General features: G+C 46.0%; 1 protein-coding gene across 1 annotated transcript; it reads right to left on the bottom strand.

The window, feature by feature from the left end:
- Positions 1-341: 341 nt before the first annotated feature.
- QTRT1 (queuine tRNA-ribosyltransferase catalytic subunit 1) lies at positions 342-16,641 on the bottom strand. The gene is made up of 10 exons (XM_049876895.1): positions 16,393-16,641; positions 16,073-16,141; positions 15,829-15,967; positions 5,099-5,177; positions 4,883-4,998; positions 2,478-2,616; positions 2,202-2,277; positions 1,991-2,100; positions 1,822-1,909; positions 342-1,740 (listed from the first exon to the last, which is right to left on the bottom strand). Exons 1-10 carry the CDS (start codon positions 16,633-16,635, stop codon positions 1,588-1,590), a joined length of 1,212 nt encoding a protein of 403 aa, XP_049732852.1. The 5' UTR covers positions 16,636-16,641; the 3' UTR covers positions 342-1,587.
- Positions 16,642-17,635: the final 994 nt, after the last annotated feature.

Raw genomic sequence — 17,635 nt, 5'->3', positions numbered from 1 at the left:
ATAGGTGGACGGATTTTAATAAGTTATTCGATCCCTCTGGGCACAGATGGGCCAGAGAATAGGGAACCAAGTGAGGAGGCAGGAGCATTGAAGGGGGAGAGGCAGCAGTAACCAGGGAAATGGAGAACCACTGTGGAAGATGGCAGAGCATGAACCAAAATCCCAGCGCTCAGAAAGACGGCAAAAAGGCCACCAACAAGGTTAGCCAACCTTGACCAGGATCACAGCAACCTGGAAACACCCTAGCTGTCCTTCCAGAAGGGCTGGTTAAATAAGTGCAATAGGGCCGCAGCTGCCATAAAGGAGAATGAGGAAGCTCTCCATGTACTTAGGTGTAAACCAATTTCTCAGATATACTACGAAGAAAAAAAAAAAAAGCAATACAGAAATGTATGTAAAGGACACTAACATTTATGAGAAAATAGGTGTACATGGAAAATTTCTGGAGGAATACACAAACCAATAAAAACTGTTGCACTTTTTGTGCTATTTGAATTGTTGATCATACACATGTATTATTTTTTCAATAACAAACCTTATTTTCTAAGAACGCTGGCTTTGTAATTGGTCATATCTAGGTTAGAATCCTGGGCCTGTTTATTTGCTGAGTGATAATGACTTCATTGCTCTGATCCTCAGTTTCCTCTTCTGTAAAATGAGGAATACAACTCTACGTGCGTCATAAAGTTGCAAGAATTAAATACACATGACTAGCATCAAAAACAGTGCCAAACACAGTGTAAGCTCCAACTAGGCCACACCTATTACCATCACTGTTGACTGAGAGCGAGATTAAGTCAAGTGTATGCAGTCAGGTCCCTAAAGATCAGCGCTTTGAACCCACCAGCTGCTCTGAGGGAGATGTGGCAGTCGGCTTCCGTAAAGATTTGCAGTCTTGGAAACCCTATGGGCCAGTTCTACCCTGTCCTGTAGGGTCACTATGAGTCATAATCAACCACAGCAACGAATCTGGTTTTGTTTTTCACTAACCTAAAGGTTGGTGGTTTGAACCTACCCAGCAGTGCTGTGGAAGAAAGGCCTAGCAATCTGTTTCCATAAAGATTAAAGACAAGAAAATCCTACGGAGCAGCTTTACTCTGTCACATGGGGTCGCTATGAGGCAGGGGTGACTTAACGGAGGGTATGCAGTCATGGAGGTAACAGAGGGGAGGCTGAGAGCGTGAACTGCCTGAGTTCAAATCCTGAGTCTGCCACTCCCTCAGTGGGTGATCCTGAGCGAGCTCCTTTTCCTTTCTGGGCCTCAGTTTTCTCACCTGTGAAAAAGGGAAGAACAAGAGTACCCACCACCAGGGTGGCTGAGGGGCCTGGGCCACAGCTTCCATCTTGGGTACATCCTACACACTGGGCTGTGCCAGGTGCTTTCCAGATACCAGGAGCTGCTGTGGTTACTTGTTATCAGTGTGAGGGGAGAATGTCTGTCACAGTGAAGCTCAGACCAGGAAGGAGACCAAGACTGGATTCCTCCCCAAGAAGACACAGAGTCATGATGTTAGAATGAAAAAACCAAACCTTCAATATCTTCCAGTCCCTCCCTCTTCCCCCAATGCCGGAAGCCCCCTGGCCAGCTCAGCCCAGTGTGATTCCCACAGAGGCCAGGGCTTCGGTGGCCCAGGTGGGGTAGAGGGTGGGGTCCCCGTACATAGTGTCCATGAAGTTACGCACGAAGTCGGGGAAGCGCTTCTCCACGATGCTGGCTCGCACAGCACTCATCAGCTGCAGCTGCAGGGAGGGGGCGACATCGTGAGCCAAGGGAGGCCCAAAACCCTGCCTATTCCCTCACCCACCCAGCCACAGGCCCACCTGGTAGGCAATGTTGTGGACAGTGAGGTGGTGCAGGGCGGCGGTGTTGTCACTGTGGAGCAGTGCATGCAGGAAGGCCCGGCTGTGCCTGTGGTCCAGGGGGTCGGGGTCAGCAATGCTGGGTCCTGCCGCTCCCCCCACCTTCCCTCAACCCCTAGGCCTCGCCTACTTCTGGCAGGTGGGGCAGGTGCACTCAGGGTTGATGGGACCAAAATCCTTCTCATACTGCTTCTTCTTTAGCTGCAGATTCCCAGTGGGCACCAGGGCAGAGCCAAAGCGCTAGGGGAGGAGAGAGGCAGGGGAGGAGGGTCACCCAAGTCTTCACCCTCCCCGCCCCCACCCCCAGCTCCGCCCTTGCCTGCCCCTGCCCAGGGCCTCACCGCCGTCCGTGTGGGGAAGACACAGTCGAACATGTCACATCCGAGAGCCACGCAGACCACCAGATCGGTGGCATAGCTGGGGGTGAGGCCATGGGGGGAGGGGAGCAGTGAACCTCAAACCCTTGGCCTGGGCTTCCTCCCCACCCTCAGGTTTCCTGGGCCTAGGCCATAGTCCCTCAGAACCACCCGAGGGGAGGGCTGGATCCTGCTTAATCCTCCCTCTCCCCAACCCCCACTCCCACATGTGGGGCCCTGTCTCCCCTCTCCCCTACATACCCAACCCCCATCAGGTATCTGGGCTTGTCCTTAGGCAGTCGCGAGGTGCTCAGCGCCACCATCCTCCAGAACTGGCCCTTGCTCTCGCCCCCGCTCAGGCCCCCGATGGCAAAGCCTGGCACGTCCCTCTTGGTCATCTCTGGGGGCACAGGGCAGGATGAGGGGTGGCCAGGCAAGGGAAAATTACTTCCCATCCCTAAGCAGACCCTCAGGAAGGGAGAGAAAGTGCGTGAGCGTGTGTATGTATATGGATGGGGGGCTGCTGGGGACCTTAGCTACCATTTATCGAACGCCTGCTGCACGTAAGACCCTCTCCTTCAATCCTCAGGAGTGGGACATGGGCCCACACTTGCTTACCTAAGACCTTTAGAGCCAGATTTGTTTCAGAAGTTTCTAGATTTTAGAACAGTGAGCATCCTATATGCTGGGTAACAGCCAGTCATGAAATGCTGTACCATGTCTACAGCAAAATGGGTGAAGACTTGAAATGTGTGAGACAAATAACAACACAGGTCTGGTTTTGTCACCATATGAATTGCAGACGTCGGAGCTTTTTAGGTTTTAGACTTGGATGGCTCCAGAAGTGTAGAGAAGGGATGGGAGACCTGCACTGTTGTTGAGCTCGTCCAACAGATGAGGAAATGGAGGCTCGGAGAGCTGACACCACATATGCCAGCAGGTGGATTCAAACTCAAGTCTGGCCTCAAAGCCCAGGCTTGTCTCAGGCCCCAGCTGCCAGTTCAATCCAGGGGAGGCCACAGCATCAACAAAGCAGGTGCTGTCTGGGGCTGGGTGTTGTAGCTAGAGTGAGCAGCAGAAGCAACTGGGGACAGGTTGGTTAAACGCAGGTTCCCAGGCGTTCCTCCTCTCCCCACCCAATCATGGAGGAACACCCAGAAGGCTGCATTTTACCAGCCCTCCTCAGTAGGGGGGGCTGGTGTAGGTAAGCCTGGGAGCACGCTGATGCTTGTCAAACTGCAGGTGGAGGGGAACTGAATATGATGGGGAGAGACCAGCAGTGTTGTTTGCGAATGAAAAAACCACAGAAAATACCAGAAAGCATTGCAAGGGTAATGCTTCCTGAAGCTCTGATGTCTGTTTTCATGCACATCTGCAGGAACTGAGAAGTGATGGGAAATGGATCACTGACTGTGGGTCTCAGTTAAAAGACTGAAAGCTACTGGACCAGGGCAGGGGAGAGGAGACTTGGGGACGAAGAGGGATCACAACAAGGACAATCTCAATAACCAAGCTGATGCCAGGCACCGGTGGGGCACTTTGAGCGGATTTTCCCATTTCATCCTCACTTCGACCCCATTACATTGGGAGTATTTTCCCATTTTACAGAGGAAAAAAGTGAGGCTCAAAGACGCAAAGCCACTGGCCCAAGGCCATGCAGCCATGAAGCCATGGAAGTGTGCCTGAGGGACTCACAGAACCCAGGGTCTTGCCCATGATGCCTCATGGCCTGAGTCTCCCATCTGTGCCTCCCTTTGTCTCCATGGCCATGGCCTTGCTTCCAGCCTCATCACCCTGGGCCCCCACTCCGGCCTCCTGATGGGCCTCCCATGTCCTTACTTTCTAAGAACACCCGGTTTGTAATTAGTTGTATTGAGGTGAGAATCCTGGGCCTGTTTATTTGCTGGGTGATAACGACCAAGTGACTTCATTGCTCTGGTCCCAGTTTCCTCTTTTGTAAAATGGGGAACACAACTCTACATGCATCATAAAGTTGCAAGAATTAAATACACATGACAAGCGTTGAGAACAGTGCCAATTACAGGGTAAGCTCTGGCTAGGCCACATCAATTATCATGACTGTGTTGTTTTTCTCTGATGCTTCTTGCTTCCCGTCACTCTCCTGCTAAGCCCCTCCATGGCTCCCCAATGCCTCAATGGGGTGTCCCAGGGCCTCCATTGTTGGCACACTGCCCACGGCCCAGCCCCTCAGTCCTGACCCCGTGTGTCATCTCGGCCAAGAGCAGCACTGTGGAGCAGTTAGTGCTGTAGGTTCTGGAGCCTGAAGACGTGGGTCCCAACCCCAGCTCTGCAACATCCGAGCTGTGCAGTCCACGGTGAGTCACATAACAGCTCTGTGCCTCAGTTTCCCCATCTGTTACTCGGAAGCCTAGCAGTCTGTCCCCACGTTATAGGATGTCTGTGAAGACTCCATTGTGGGTAAGTTGGGTGCCTAGTGAATGTCCGAAAACCTTTAGCTATTGCAATTACTATTATCTTTAAATATGCTCCATGCCATGCTGCCTCTGGGCATTGGCTCTAGCTGTGCACTCCACCTGGGATGCCCTTTCGCCCATAGCCACCACTGCCTGAACCCCGTTGTATGCCAGGCCCACATGGGACCACGGTGAAGGACAAGCTCCAGTCCTGCCAGCAAGTGGCTTTACCTTCAAGGCAAGTAGCCCGGAGATCTGCATCCAGCCCACCCTGGATGATGGCAAAGAGGTTCTGCTTGTCCGGCCGCCGATGGGCTGCAATGCACCGGTCCAGCCAGCGGATTGACCTGCAAGAGGGCTCTGGTCATGGGCCCTAGGGGCCTGATGAGGGAAGTGAGACACAGCTGCCCCTCCCTGACACATACACAAGCACGGGTGCGCACACACCTGTACATGGCCTCCTCCACGCGTGGCCCCGTTACAGTACTGCTGACCACATCATCCAGCTGCATGATGATGTCCGAGCCTGAGGGCAGGTGGGGAGAGACAGGGGAGCTATGTGAGTCAGGAGAAGCCTCCATCCCGATCCACGGACTTGGGACGTTTCAGCCTCTACAGTCACATGAGCCATTTCCTTGATATAAATCTCTCTCTATATATACATTTACACACTTCACTGTTTTGCTTCTTCTGTAGAGAACCCGGCCTAAGACAAACCCCTTCCCCAGCTCTTGCTGACTCCCCATTCCAAACCCGTTACCATTGAATTGATTCCAACTCATACTTAAGCCCCTCCAATCTGCTCACACAGCAGCCAGGGGGAGCCTTTCAGAACACATACCTAATCTTGCCTTCCCCTAGCCTAAAACCCTGTCCTAGCACATAGGATAAAACCCCACATCTGCAAATTTATCCTTCCACAGCAAAACGTTTATGTACAAAGTCATTCATCACTGTGAAGCACCCAGTAGCAAGACTGGGAACCCACGTGGCCAGCAACAAGGGTCTGGTTAAACAAACTGTGGTCCAGGCTTTGATGGAATGTTCCTTTCCTACACTTCCAAATCCCAGAAACTTCTCAGATCAAAGGCTTTTTCCTGTGCTTATGGCACGCTCATTTGGCAGCAAAGCCTGCAATGGCTATAATCATTTGTTCATCCAATTTAGGATGAAGATTCATTCGTGAATGTTAATGCCAGAAGAATGAAGTGTTTGACCATACAGTACAGCCCCAAGCCCCACTAGGATGCTGCATAAAAAGTGATAATATGCCCTGCAATATCTTTCTAGAATCTTAAAATCCTGAAGTCTGATGTATCTACCCTAGGATTACAGATTAGGGACTTGTGAACTTATGTGTTATGCAACTATACAACTGGCCACTGAAAACCCTGTATGCCATAGTTCTAGTCTGACATGCATGGGGCCACCAAGTCAGAACTGACTCGAGGGCAACTGGTTAGGGTTAAGTAATGGCATAATGACATATGCAAAGAGCTGGAGATTGAAAACCAAAAAGGAAGAACACGCGCGGCATTTCTCAAGCTGAAAGAACTGAAGAAAAAATTCAAGCCTCGAGTTGCAATAGTGAAGGATTCCATGGAGAAAATATTAAATGATGGAGGAAGCATCAAAAGAAGATGGAAGGAATACACAGAGTCATTATACCAAAAAGAATTAGTCAATATTCAACCAATTCAAGAGGTGTCATATGATCAGGAACCGTTTCAAGAGGAACTGATGGTACTGAAAGAAGTCCAAGCTGCTCTGAAGGCACTGGCGGAAAAAAAAGGCTCCAAGAATTGATGGAATATCAGTTGAGATGTTTCAACAAAGGGATGCAGCACTGGAGGTGCTCACTCGTCTATGCCAAGAAATATGGAAGACAGCTTCCTGGCCAACTGATTGGAAGAGATCCATATTTATGCCTATTCCCAAGAAAGGTGATCCAACCGAATGTGGAAATTATAGAACAATGTCATTAATATCACATGCAAGCAAAATTCTGCTGAAAATCATTCAAAAATGGCTGCAGCAGTACATCGACAGGGAACTGCCAGAAATTCACGCCGGTTTCAGAAGAGGACGTGGAACCAGGGATATCATTGCTGATGTCAAATGGATCGTAACTGAAAGCAGAGAATACCAGAAGGATGTTTACCTGCGTTTTATTGATTATGCGAAGGCATTTGACCGTGTGAATCGTAACAAACTACGGATAACACTGCAAAGAATGGGAATTCCAGAACACTTAATTGTGCTCACGAGAAGCCTTTACATAGATCAAGAGGCAGTTGTTCAGACAGAACAAGGGGATACTGAGTGGTTTAAAGTCAGAAAGGTGTGTGTCAGGGTTGTATTCTTTCACCATACCTATTCAATCTGTATGCTGAACAAATAATACGAAAAGCTGGACTATATGAAGAAGAACGGGCCATCACGTTTGGAGGAAGACTCATTAACAACCTGCGTTATGCAAATGACACAACCTTGCTTGCTGAAAGTGAAGAGGACTTGAAGCACTTACTAATGAAGATCAAAGACCACAGCCTTCAGTATGGATTACACCTCAACATAAAGAAAACAAAAATCCTCACAACTGGACCAATGAGCAACATTATGATAAACGGAGAAAAGGCTGAAGTTGTCAAGGATTTCCTTTTACTTGGATCCACAATCAACAGCCATGGAAGCAGCTGTCAAGAAATCAAAAGACTCATTGCATTGGGCAAATCTCCTGCAAAGGACCTCTTCAAAGTGTTGAAGAGCAAAGATGTCACCCTGAAGACGAAGGTGCGCCTGACCCAAGCCATGGTATTTTCAATCGCATCATATGCATGTGAAAGCTGGACAGCGAATAAGGAAGATCGAAGAAGAGTTGACGCCTTTGAATTGTGGTGTTGGCGAAGAATATTGAATATACCATGGACTGCCAAAAGAACGAACAAATCTGTCTTGGAAGAAGTACAGCCAGAATGCTCCTTAGAAGCAAGGATGAAAAGACTGTGTCTTACATACTTTGGACATGTTGTCAGGAGGGATCAGTCCCCGGAGAAGGACATCATGCTTGGCAGAGTACAGGGTCAGCGGAAAAGAGGAAGACCCTCAATGAGGTCGACTGACACAGTGGCTGCAACAATGAGCTCAAGCATAACGATTGTAAGGATGGCGCAGGACCGGGCAGTGTTTCGTTCTGTTGTGCATAGGGTTGCTATGAGTCGGAACCGGCTCCACAGCACCTAACAACAATGGCATAAGAGACCCAAGCAATGAGTATCAACAGCTCATTAAGAGAAACCTGAAGGCAAAGGGGAAGATGCAGAACAGAATTTCAAATTCTCCTGGAATTCGGACTTCCTGGAGCTTTGAGGGCTAGATGAAACCCCCCAACCAAACCACTGCCCTAAAATAATCTCTAAACCTTAAACTGAAAACATTGCCTGAAGTCTTCTTAAAACCAAACAATAGCTTATCTTCCCTAGTAAAGAATGTCTGCCTTGAGCATTGTGCTCTTTTAAGATCCTATCTATATGAGATCAAATGGATAACAACTCAAAAGCTTAGATATGAACCTTAGTGAGATTATGTTAATGGAGGAGGAACAACTCAGAAAAGGAGGAGAATGGTTGCACAACTCAAAGATTGTAATCAGTGTCACTGAGTTGTACCTGTAGAAACTGTTGAATTAGTGTATGTTCTGGTGCGTATATTCTCAACAACAACAAAAAATAAATAAAATACATAAAAGACAGAGAGAGAGGGAGACACATGAAGGCAGGTATTAGGCTCCCTCTGAGGGAATACATATCAAATACACATTGACATCTCTGAAGCCATCTTGCCGAATCCAGCCCAAACCTCTAGGTCTAACTACCAACCTACAGACAATTCAGAGAGTGGAAGAAACCCGTTAAGGGACACCAAAGGGAGGCAATCAACAAAATTCAGACCATGTGAAACACTACAGAGCAAAGGAACCAGCTTCTTCAAGAAACAAATTGGGGAGGAAAAAAAAAAGAGGAGGTGAAAGGAGAACCTATATCACATATATACATAGCAGTAATCCTGTAGCCAGAGTTAAACTGCCAAGAAGTGGCTGGTGGATTCAAACTGCTGACCTTGTGGTTAGCAGGGAGCTCTTAACAACTGCGCCACCAGGGCTCCATACCATATATACATAGAGCATAAATTAAAAGAGACTTAACAACCCTCTGAACATTATTTGGATCCTAAAGTGAACTGATACATTGGAATTACGGTATTAGGGAAGAATATTGAATATGCCATAGACTACCAGATAAACAAACAAATCTGTCTTAGAATAAGTACATACAGACAGAATGCTCCTAAGAAGGAAGGGTGGCAAGACTTCATCTCACGTACTTTGGACATGCTATCAGGAGGGTCTAGTCCCTGGAGAAGGACATCATGCTTGGTAAAGTAGAGGGTCAGCAAAACTGAGGAAGACCCTCCACCAGATGGCTTGACATAGTGGCTGCGACAATGGGCTTAAGCATAGCAACAAGTGTGAGGTTGGCACAGGACCAGCAGTGTTTTGTTCTGTTGTATGTGGGGTCACTATGAGTCAGAACCTACTTGGTGGCGGCTAACAATAATGACAAAGTGAAGAGACTGTGAAAAAAAATTACGACATTTATGAAACACCTGGAAATATGAATACTGGCCAAATATTTGATATTAAGGAATTACTTACTGCTGTTTTTAGGTGGGATGGTGATATTGTGGTTATGTGTAAAAAAAAAAACCTGACTCATGTTTTAGAGATACAAACTGAAATCTTTATATATGAAATGATATGATGTCTAAGACTTGTTTCAAAATAATACAGATAACCCAAGGAGTTTAAAAAGCTAAGAAAAGAACAGCAAAACAAACCCAAGTGGAAGGAAATAATAACGAAAAAAGCAAAAATCGATGAAACATATCCATACCATGAAATATTATTCAACAATAAAAAGGAAAAGACACAGATGAATCTGGAAAACACTATGCTAGGTAATCAAAATCAGTCACGGAAGTCTACATGCTGTATGGTTCTATCGCTACAAACTGCCAGAATAGGCAACTCTATAGAAACATATCTTACCATCAATAGGTTGTGGCACCAATTCACGAAGCCTAGTTGGAGGGGATTAGTGGTTAGGGCTAGAGGAGTGGGGGGAATAGGGAATGACTGATAATGGATACAGAGTTTCTTTTTGGGGTGATGAAAATATTCTGAAATTACATTGTGGTGATGGTTGCACAACTCTGTGACTATCCTAAAAATCACTGAATTGTACACATTAAATGCATGAATTGCATGGTTTATGAATTACATCTCAACGAGCTGTAGGAAAAAAAAAAGCAAAGAAATCAACAAAACATAAAGCCGACAAATGCAGAAAAAATTAACAAGTTCAATGTTGGATTTTAGAAAAAAAATCAAAATCTAAAAACACCTACTAAATTGATCAAGAAAGAAGAAATTGCTTGTGATAATTGGCCAAATGCAAATCAAAACTGCAATGAGATACAATCTCACTCCAACAATACTGGCACTAACCAGAAAAAAAAAATATAGAAATTAACAAATGTTGGACAGGTTGCGGGGAAACTAGAACTGTTACGCATTGATGGTGGGAATGTAAAACAGTACAACCATTATGGAAAATGATATGGCACCTCTTTAAAAAGCTAGAAATAGAAATACCGTATGTTCTAGCAATACCACTCCTAGGAATACATTCTAGAGAAATAATAGCCATCACATGAATAGACATACACATACCTATGTTCGCTACAACATTATTCACAATAGCAAAAAGACAGAAACCACCTAAATGCCCATCAACAAACGAACGGATAAAGAAATTACGGTACATACACACAATGGAATACTATACAATGATAAAGAACAATGATGAATTCACGGAACATCTCACAACATGGATGAATCTGGAGGGTAATATGCTGAGTGAAATAAGTCAATCACAAAAGGACAACTATCGTATGAGACTACTATTATAAAAACCCAAGAAAAGGTTTACACACAGGAAAAAAAAAAACTATCTTTGATGGTTACAAGGGATGGGAGGGTTGGAAAGGAGAAATCACTACAAAGTAGACAAGTGTCAACTTTGGTGAACAGAAAGACAACACACAATATAGAGGAAGTCAAAACAACTGGACAAAGCAAAGTTTTAGAAGCTTCCTAGACACATCAAAACACCTTGAGGGACCAAGATGCTGAGGCTGAGGGCCAGGGACCTTGGTCTCAGGAGACATCTAGGTCAACTGGCATAACATAGTTCGTAAAGAAAGTGTTCTACATCCTACTTTCCTGAGTAAATGTGGGGTCTTAAAAGCTTGTAAGCAATTGTATAAGATAATCTATTGGTCCCATCCTGACTAAAGCCCAGGAGAATGAAGAAAACCAAAAACACAAGGAAAATATTAGCCCAAAGGACTAAACGACCACAAGAACCACAGCCGCCACCAGCCTGAGCCAAGAAGAACTAGATGGAGCCTGGCTACCATCACCAATTGCTCCGACAGGGATCATAATAGACAGTCCAGGACAGAGCAGGAGAAAAATGTAGAACAAAATTCAAATTCACAAAAAAAGACCACACTTACTGGTCTGACAGAGACTGGAGGAACCCCTGAGACTATGGCCCCAGAACACACTACTCACTCTGAACTGAAGTCACTACCAAAGTCCACTTTTCAGACAAAGATTAAACAGGGCTATAAAACAAACAATAACAAACGTTGAGGAACGTGCTTCTTAGTTCACTCAAATATACAAGACTAAACGGGCAACTCCTGCCCAAAAGTAAGACGAGAAGACAAGAAAGGACAGATAAACTAGACAAATGGACATGGGGAAACCTGGGTGGAAAGGGGAGGAGTGCTGTCACATTGCGGGGATTACAACCAATGTGACAAAACCATTTGTGTGTAAATTTTTGAATAAGAAACTAACCTGCACTTTAAACTTTCACCTAAAGCACAATAAAATTATTTAAAAAAAGAAAGAAGAAATCATAAATTATCCACATCAGGAGTGAAAGAGTGGACATTACCACAGATCCTATGACATTCAAAGGTCATTACTTTTATTGTATGATCAGCTTTATGCCAAGAAAGTTGAAATAAAGTTCAAGAAATTGCCAAATTCCTTGGAGAATTCTATCAAATCTGACCCAAGATGAAAGATAAGCACTGAACAGCACTACCAACAGGTGAAATAAATTGTATTCATTATCTAAAACCTTCCCACAACAAGACTTCGGGCCTAGGTAGTTTCACTGGAAAATTCTATGAAACACTTAAAGAAGGAACACCAATCTCATACAAATTCTATCAGAAAATAACATATAGGAAATGCGAAGTGGGCTGGAATACCGATGAAACATACAGATCATGACCTCATAGCTGTAGAAGCTGGGTGACAGGTACCTGGGCTTCGGTCTACTTTTTCATGGATTTGAAATTTCCCATAAATAAATAAATAAATACATAAAGCAAGGCACAGGGAATGTGCTATAAATAGTATGCTCTTTTATGAGAAAAATTAGAATAGATTTGAACTTGCTTGTATTTGCAAGAATTCTAAAAAGATGCACTTGAAACCATTAACAGCAGTGACCTGCGGCAGTGGAGACAGACGGAGGCCAGGAGTGAAAAGGACATTGTTTACAGTACATATTTTTATATGAAACGCATATGAAATCTATGCGCGTTCAAAAAATTTTTTCAAGATGGATAAATCAAAATTCTTGATCCCAACCCACAAGGCCCTGCACAATCTGCCCCCATCACCTCCCTGCCCTCACCTTCTCAAACTCTCCCCCTTGCTCACTCTCTACCTACATCGGTGTCCTCACCATTCCTCCAAAATACCAGGTCCTGCCTCAGAGCCTGTACATTTGCTCCTTCTTCTGTCCATACACACTTTTTCCCCTTTGGACACCTGGTTTATTTCTCCTCATTGTTGTCAGCTCTTAGGCCTACAGCAGCCTTCCCTGAGCCCACAGCCTGAACATGTTTGACAGTCCCATGCACTTAAATGTCATGGTCACAGTTGCCACTTTATATTTCTTTGTGCCTCTCACAAATTTTTTAGTAATTTACTTTTTGAAAAAGTAACACATACACAAGGTTCAAAACTTGTAAAGTACCCCCAGATTTTAAAAAGCACAAAACGAAAGGTGAAAGGTCTCCTGCCCACCGAGGGCGGGATGACCAAGAGCACGTAGAAAGTTTTGAGGGTGATGGATGTAATCATCACCTTTATGATGGTGATGATTTCACAGGTGCACACATGTCAAGCCCTATTAAACTATACACTTAGAATATATGCAGTTTAAAACGTTTTGATCAAATATTTTATAGAAGAATCCTGATCAAAAGGCGAAAAATGCGGAACAGAATTCAAAATCTCATGGAATTCACACTTTCTGGAGCCACGGAGGCTAGTTGAACCCCTGTTACTACCCTGAGATAATCTTTAAACCTTAAACCAAAAACATTCCCTGAAATCTTCTTAAAACCAAACAATATTGCTGTTATTGTTAGGTGCTATCAAGTCAGTTCCAAATCATAGCGACCCTATATACAACAGAATGAAACACAACACTGCCTGATCCTGAGTCATCCTCAGGACCACAGCTATGTTAGAGCTCACTGTTGCAGCCACTGTGTCAATCCATCTCATGCACGGTCATCCTCTTTTTTGCTGACCCTCTACCTTACCAAGTATGATGTCCTTCTCCAGGGACAGGTCCTTCCTGATAACACATCCAAAGTACATGAGACAAAGTCTTACTATCCTCACTTCCAAGGAGCACTCTGGCTGTACTTCTTCCAAGATACACTTGTTCGTTCCTGGCAGTCCATGGTATTTTCAATATTCTTCACCGACACCATAATTCAAAGCCATCAATTATTTGGTCTTCCTTATTCATTGTTCAGCTTTCACATGCATATGAGACAACTGAAAATACCAAGTTTTGGCCAGGTGCATTTTAGTCTTCAAAGTAACATCTTTGCTTTTAACACTTTAAAGAGATCTTTTGCAGCAGGTTTGCCCAATGTAAATACATCACTTGATTTCTTGACTGCTGCTTCCATGGGCATTGATTGCATATCACAAATAATGAAATCCTCAACAACCTCAATCTTTTCTCTGTTTATCACGATGTTGCTTATTGGCCCAGTTATGAGGATTTTTGTTTTATGTTGAGGTGTAATCCATACTACAGGCTGTAGACTTTGATCTTCATCAATTAAGTGCTTCGAGTCCTCTTGTCTTTCAGCAAACAAGGTTGTATCGGCTGCATAACACAGGCTATTAATGAGTCCTCCTCCAATCCTGAAGCCAAGGTCTTCTTCATATAGTCCAGCTTCTTGGATTACTTGCTCAGCATACAGCATACAGATTGAATAAGCATGGTGAAAGGATACAACCCTGATACACATAACTCCTGATTTTAAAGCATGCAGTATCCCTGTTCTGTTCGAACGACTGCCTCTTGGTCTATGTACAGGTTCCTCATGAACACAATTAAGTGTTCTGCAATTTCCGTTCTTCGCAACGTTATCCATAATTTGTTATGATCCACACAGTCGAATTCAGACACAGGTAAACATCTTTCTGGTATTGTCTGCTTTCAGCCAAGATCCATCTGATATCAGCAATGATATGCCTCATTCCATGCCTTCTTTTGAATCCGGCTTGAATTTCTGGCAGTTCCCTGTCGAAGTACTGCTTCAACTGTTTTTAAATTATCATCAGTAAAGTTTTACTTGCATGTGATTTTAATGATACTGTTTGATAATGTCTACATTCTGTTGAATCACCTTTCTTTGGAATGGGCACAAATATGGGTCTCTTGCAGTCGGTTGGCCAGGTAGCTGTCTTCCAAATTTCTTGCCATAGACCAGTGTGCACCTCCAGCACTGCATTCGTATGTCGAAAGACCTCAACTGGTGTTCCATCAATTCCTGAAGCATTGTTTTTGGCCAATGCCTTCGATGCGGCTTAGACTTCTTCCTTCAATACCAACAGTTCTTGACCATATGCTACCTCCTGAAATGGTTGAATGCAGACCAAATCTTTTTGGTACAGTGCCTCTGTGTATTCCTCCCATCTTCTTTTTTTTCATATGAATGGAAATATACAGTACACTCTATTCCTACCTTGTTTTTATTTTTTTTCTTTAAATTGTGACATTTTGAGGAATGCCTATCTCTCTTACGGACTGTAAGGTCGGAGAGAGTATGGATGGTATAGCACCAGCACCCAGCCAGATTACCAGGAGTAGAGGCCCCAGAATCTCTGTATGGGAGGGGCTTAAAATCACCAATGTGGCTGGAAGATGGAGAGATTTCAACATGAGCTCCCATAGCACTTTACAAGACAGAATATGTTAACTGTCTTTATCAAGGAATGGGTGATATTCATGGAGATGGGAGGGGCCTGAAAGAAAACCAAACCAAGGCCGTTGCCAATGAGTCCATTCCGACTCATAGCAACCCTACTGGACAGAGTAGAGCTCCCCCATAGAGTTTTCAAGGAGTGCCTGGTAGATTCTAACTGCTGACCTTTTGGTTAGCAGCCGAGATCTTAACCACTGTGCCACCCCAATTCAGGGAAGGGCCTAAAGCCTCCCCAATTCCCCCATGGTGCCACCATTATTTCAATAGATAGTTGTTCAGTTGGTTTATTTAAGAGAAATGATAGCAATAATGATAATAAAAATTACTATGTGCCAGAAATTGTGCTAAGAGATTTAGGACATTACCTCATTTATTCTTGTCAGGAATGCTACCATGTACCTGCTATTATTACTTATCCGCGTTTGAGGTGGCTCAGGAGCCCTAGCGGCGCAGTGGTGAAGAGCTATGGCTGCTAACCAAAAGGCCAGCAGTTCAAATCCACCAGCCACTCGCTGGAAACTCTTTGGGGGCAGTTCTACTGTGTCTTACGGGGTCCCTGTGAGTCGGAATCAACTCGATGGCAACGGATTTTATTTTGAGTTTTGAAGTGGTTCAAGTAAAGCTCAGAGAGGGGGTAGTATCTTGTCCAAAGCCCCACCGCATAAAGGGCAGCCAACCTCACTAACCCCCTGACCCGCAGAGGAAGGGGCAGCTCCCCACGGTCTGCTCACCCAGAGCATTCTGGATCTCCACAGACTTCTCAGGGCTCAGGAGGGTCTCGGCACCATCGTAGGGGGAGCGAAATCTGACGCCTTCCTCTGTCACCTCAGAGAGGGACACCAGGGACACCATCTGGAAGCCGCCGCTGTCCTGGAGGAAACCCCACGGCAGGACTATCAGTGGATAGGGACGAGAAAGCGCCACCCTCCAGCCCTCGAGGAGTGCGCTCTGACCCCAACCCCAACCCCACCTCACCGTCAGCAGGTTGTGGGACCAATTCATGAAGCCATGGAGACCATGGGCTTTCTGGATCAGCTCAGGACCCTGAGTAGGGAGAAGAAGGGGTCAGGTCAGGGGTGAGCGCGGCCCTAGGGGTCCTTGGGGGCCCTGGGGGTCCATGCAGGATGGGCCGGTTTCCCTCCCCACCGTTCCCACACGGCTAGCACAAAGCCTGGGCCAGGGAGGACTCTCAGTATGCGTTTGTTGATTGACTCTTGGAGCCGTGTCGGGGCTTGGGGCTTGGTCCAGGGCTCCCCACGCTCCGCTGCCGCCCTGCCGAGGCAGAGCCCACCCACCGGCCTCAGACCCAGATGGTAGGTGTTGCCCAGGCAGATGCGGCAGCCCAGAGCGTCCAGCTGCTCGGCCGTGATGCCCTTCATGGTGGCCTGCGTGCCCACTGGCATGAACACCGGAGTGGCCACCGTCCCATGCGGCAGCCGCAGCTCGCCCGCCCGGGCCCTGGAGCGGCTGCACTCTGCCACCAGCCGCAAGATTCGCGGGGCCGACTCCAGGGAAGTCGGGTTAGCTGCTACCGCCATCTTGGCTGCCGGAACCACGTGGGCAAAGAAAAGCGTGGGCGGCGCCATGTTGACTCCAGTCACGTGACACGAGACGCAGGCCGAAATGCGGGGAGAGCGTCAGGGAAACCATGACAACGGTTGCTGGTGCGCTCGCACCCGCTGGGGGCCTAGTTCTGTGCCTCCTGCAGCTCGTTATCCCGAAGAATCCAGTTGTCTCAGCTTCTAATACTAGCTCTACAACCAAATCCTGTCTGCGTCATCATTTTCTCCTCCATCCAATCCGGCAAATCACGGCATAAGGACGCCGTGAAGATTGAATGGAAATGATTGGTTGTATAGATATTTGCACAGGAACTGGCACCTGGTGCTCAATAAGGGAGAATTGCAATTGCTTTTAGAGTTATTATCACCAGTCTCTACCCTTCACCTCCTGATTCATGGCCTTTGCTGGGGCCCTCTAGCCTTAGCAATTCCCATCTCATCTTCCAGGTCTCAGGTTGAAGGCCATCTCAGAGAGGTCTACGACTTCTTATCACAATCTATAAACATTTTCCAGATTTATTATTTATTCATTGTCAGTTTCCTCCCAAGAATGTCAGCTCCAGGAAGGCAGGGACTTTTGTGCAGATTGTTCATTGCTTTGTTCCAAGAGCTTAGAACAAGACCTTGTACATAATAGGTGTTCAATAAAGACAAGTTTATTCAGTGAAAAAAGAAATCCCAGATTTACGGGTGGGGAGGTTGCGGCCCAGAACCTAGCCACATTCATTCATTCCGTGGAAACCTACGTGCACATCCCCTAGATAGTGCCAGCCTCCAGCCGCACAGGGGTGAGAGAGGCTGGGTCACAGAATGATGGAGCACTGGCTGTGTTCCACTAATAATGGTGGTGGTTGTTAGTTGCCGGCGAGTCAGCTCAGACTCATGGAGATTTTGTGTATAACAGAATGAAATGTTGCCTGATTCTGTCCCATTTTTATGATCGTTGGTATGTCTGAATCCATGTTGCGGCTACTGT

This window comes from Elephas maximus, chromosome 3 (assembly GCF_024166365.1).
Source record: "Elephas maximus indicus isolate mEleMax1 chromosome 3, mEleMax1 primary haplotype, whole genome shotgun sequence".
NCBI classification, from domain to species: domain Eukaryota; kingdom Metazoa; phylum Chordata; class Mammalia; order Proboscidea; family Elephantidae; genus Elephas; species Elephas maximus.
The sequence above is the reverse complement of the archived record's forward strand: the minus strand, read 5'-3'. Positions and strand labels throughout refer to the sequence as shown.

What these genes read in the sequence shown, in the direction of transcription:
- QTRT1 (XM_049876895.1), bottom strand. Translation starts at nt 16,635, where the DNA reads ATGGCGGTAGCAGCTAACCCGACTTCCCTGGAGTCGGCCCCGCGAATC. An exon ending in TCTTCCCCACACGGACGGCG is followed by an intron (nt 2,101 to 2,201) that starts GTGAGGCCCTGG and finishes CTCCTCCCCTAG; the next exon opens with CGCTTTGGCTCTGCCCTGGT. An exon ending in TCCACAACATTGCCTACCAG is followed by an intron (nt 1,741 to 1,821) that starts GTGGGCCTGTGG and finishes CCCTCCCTGCAG; the next exon opens with CTGCAGCTGATGAGTGCTGT.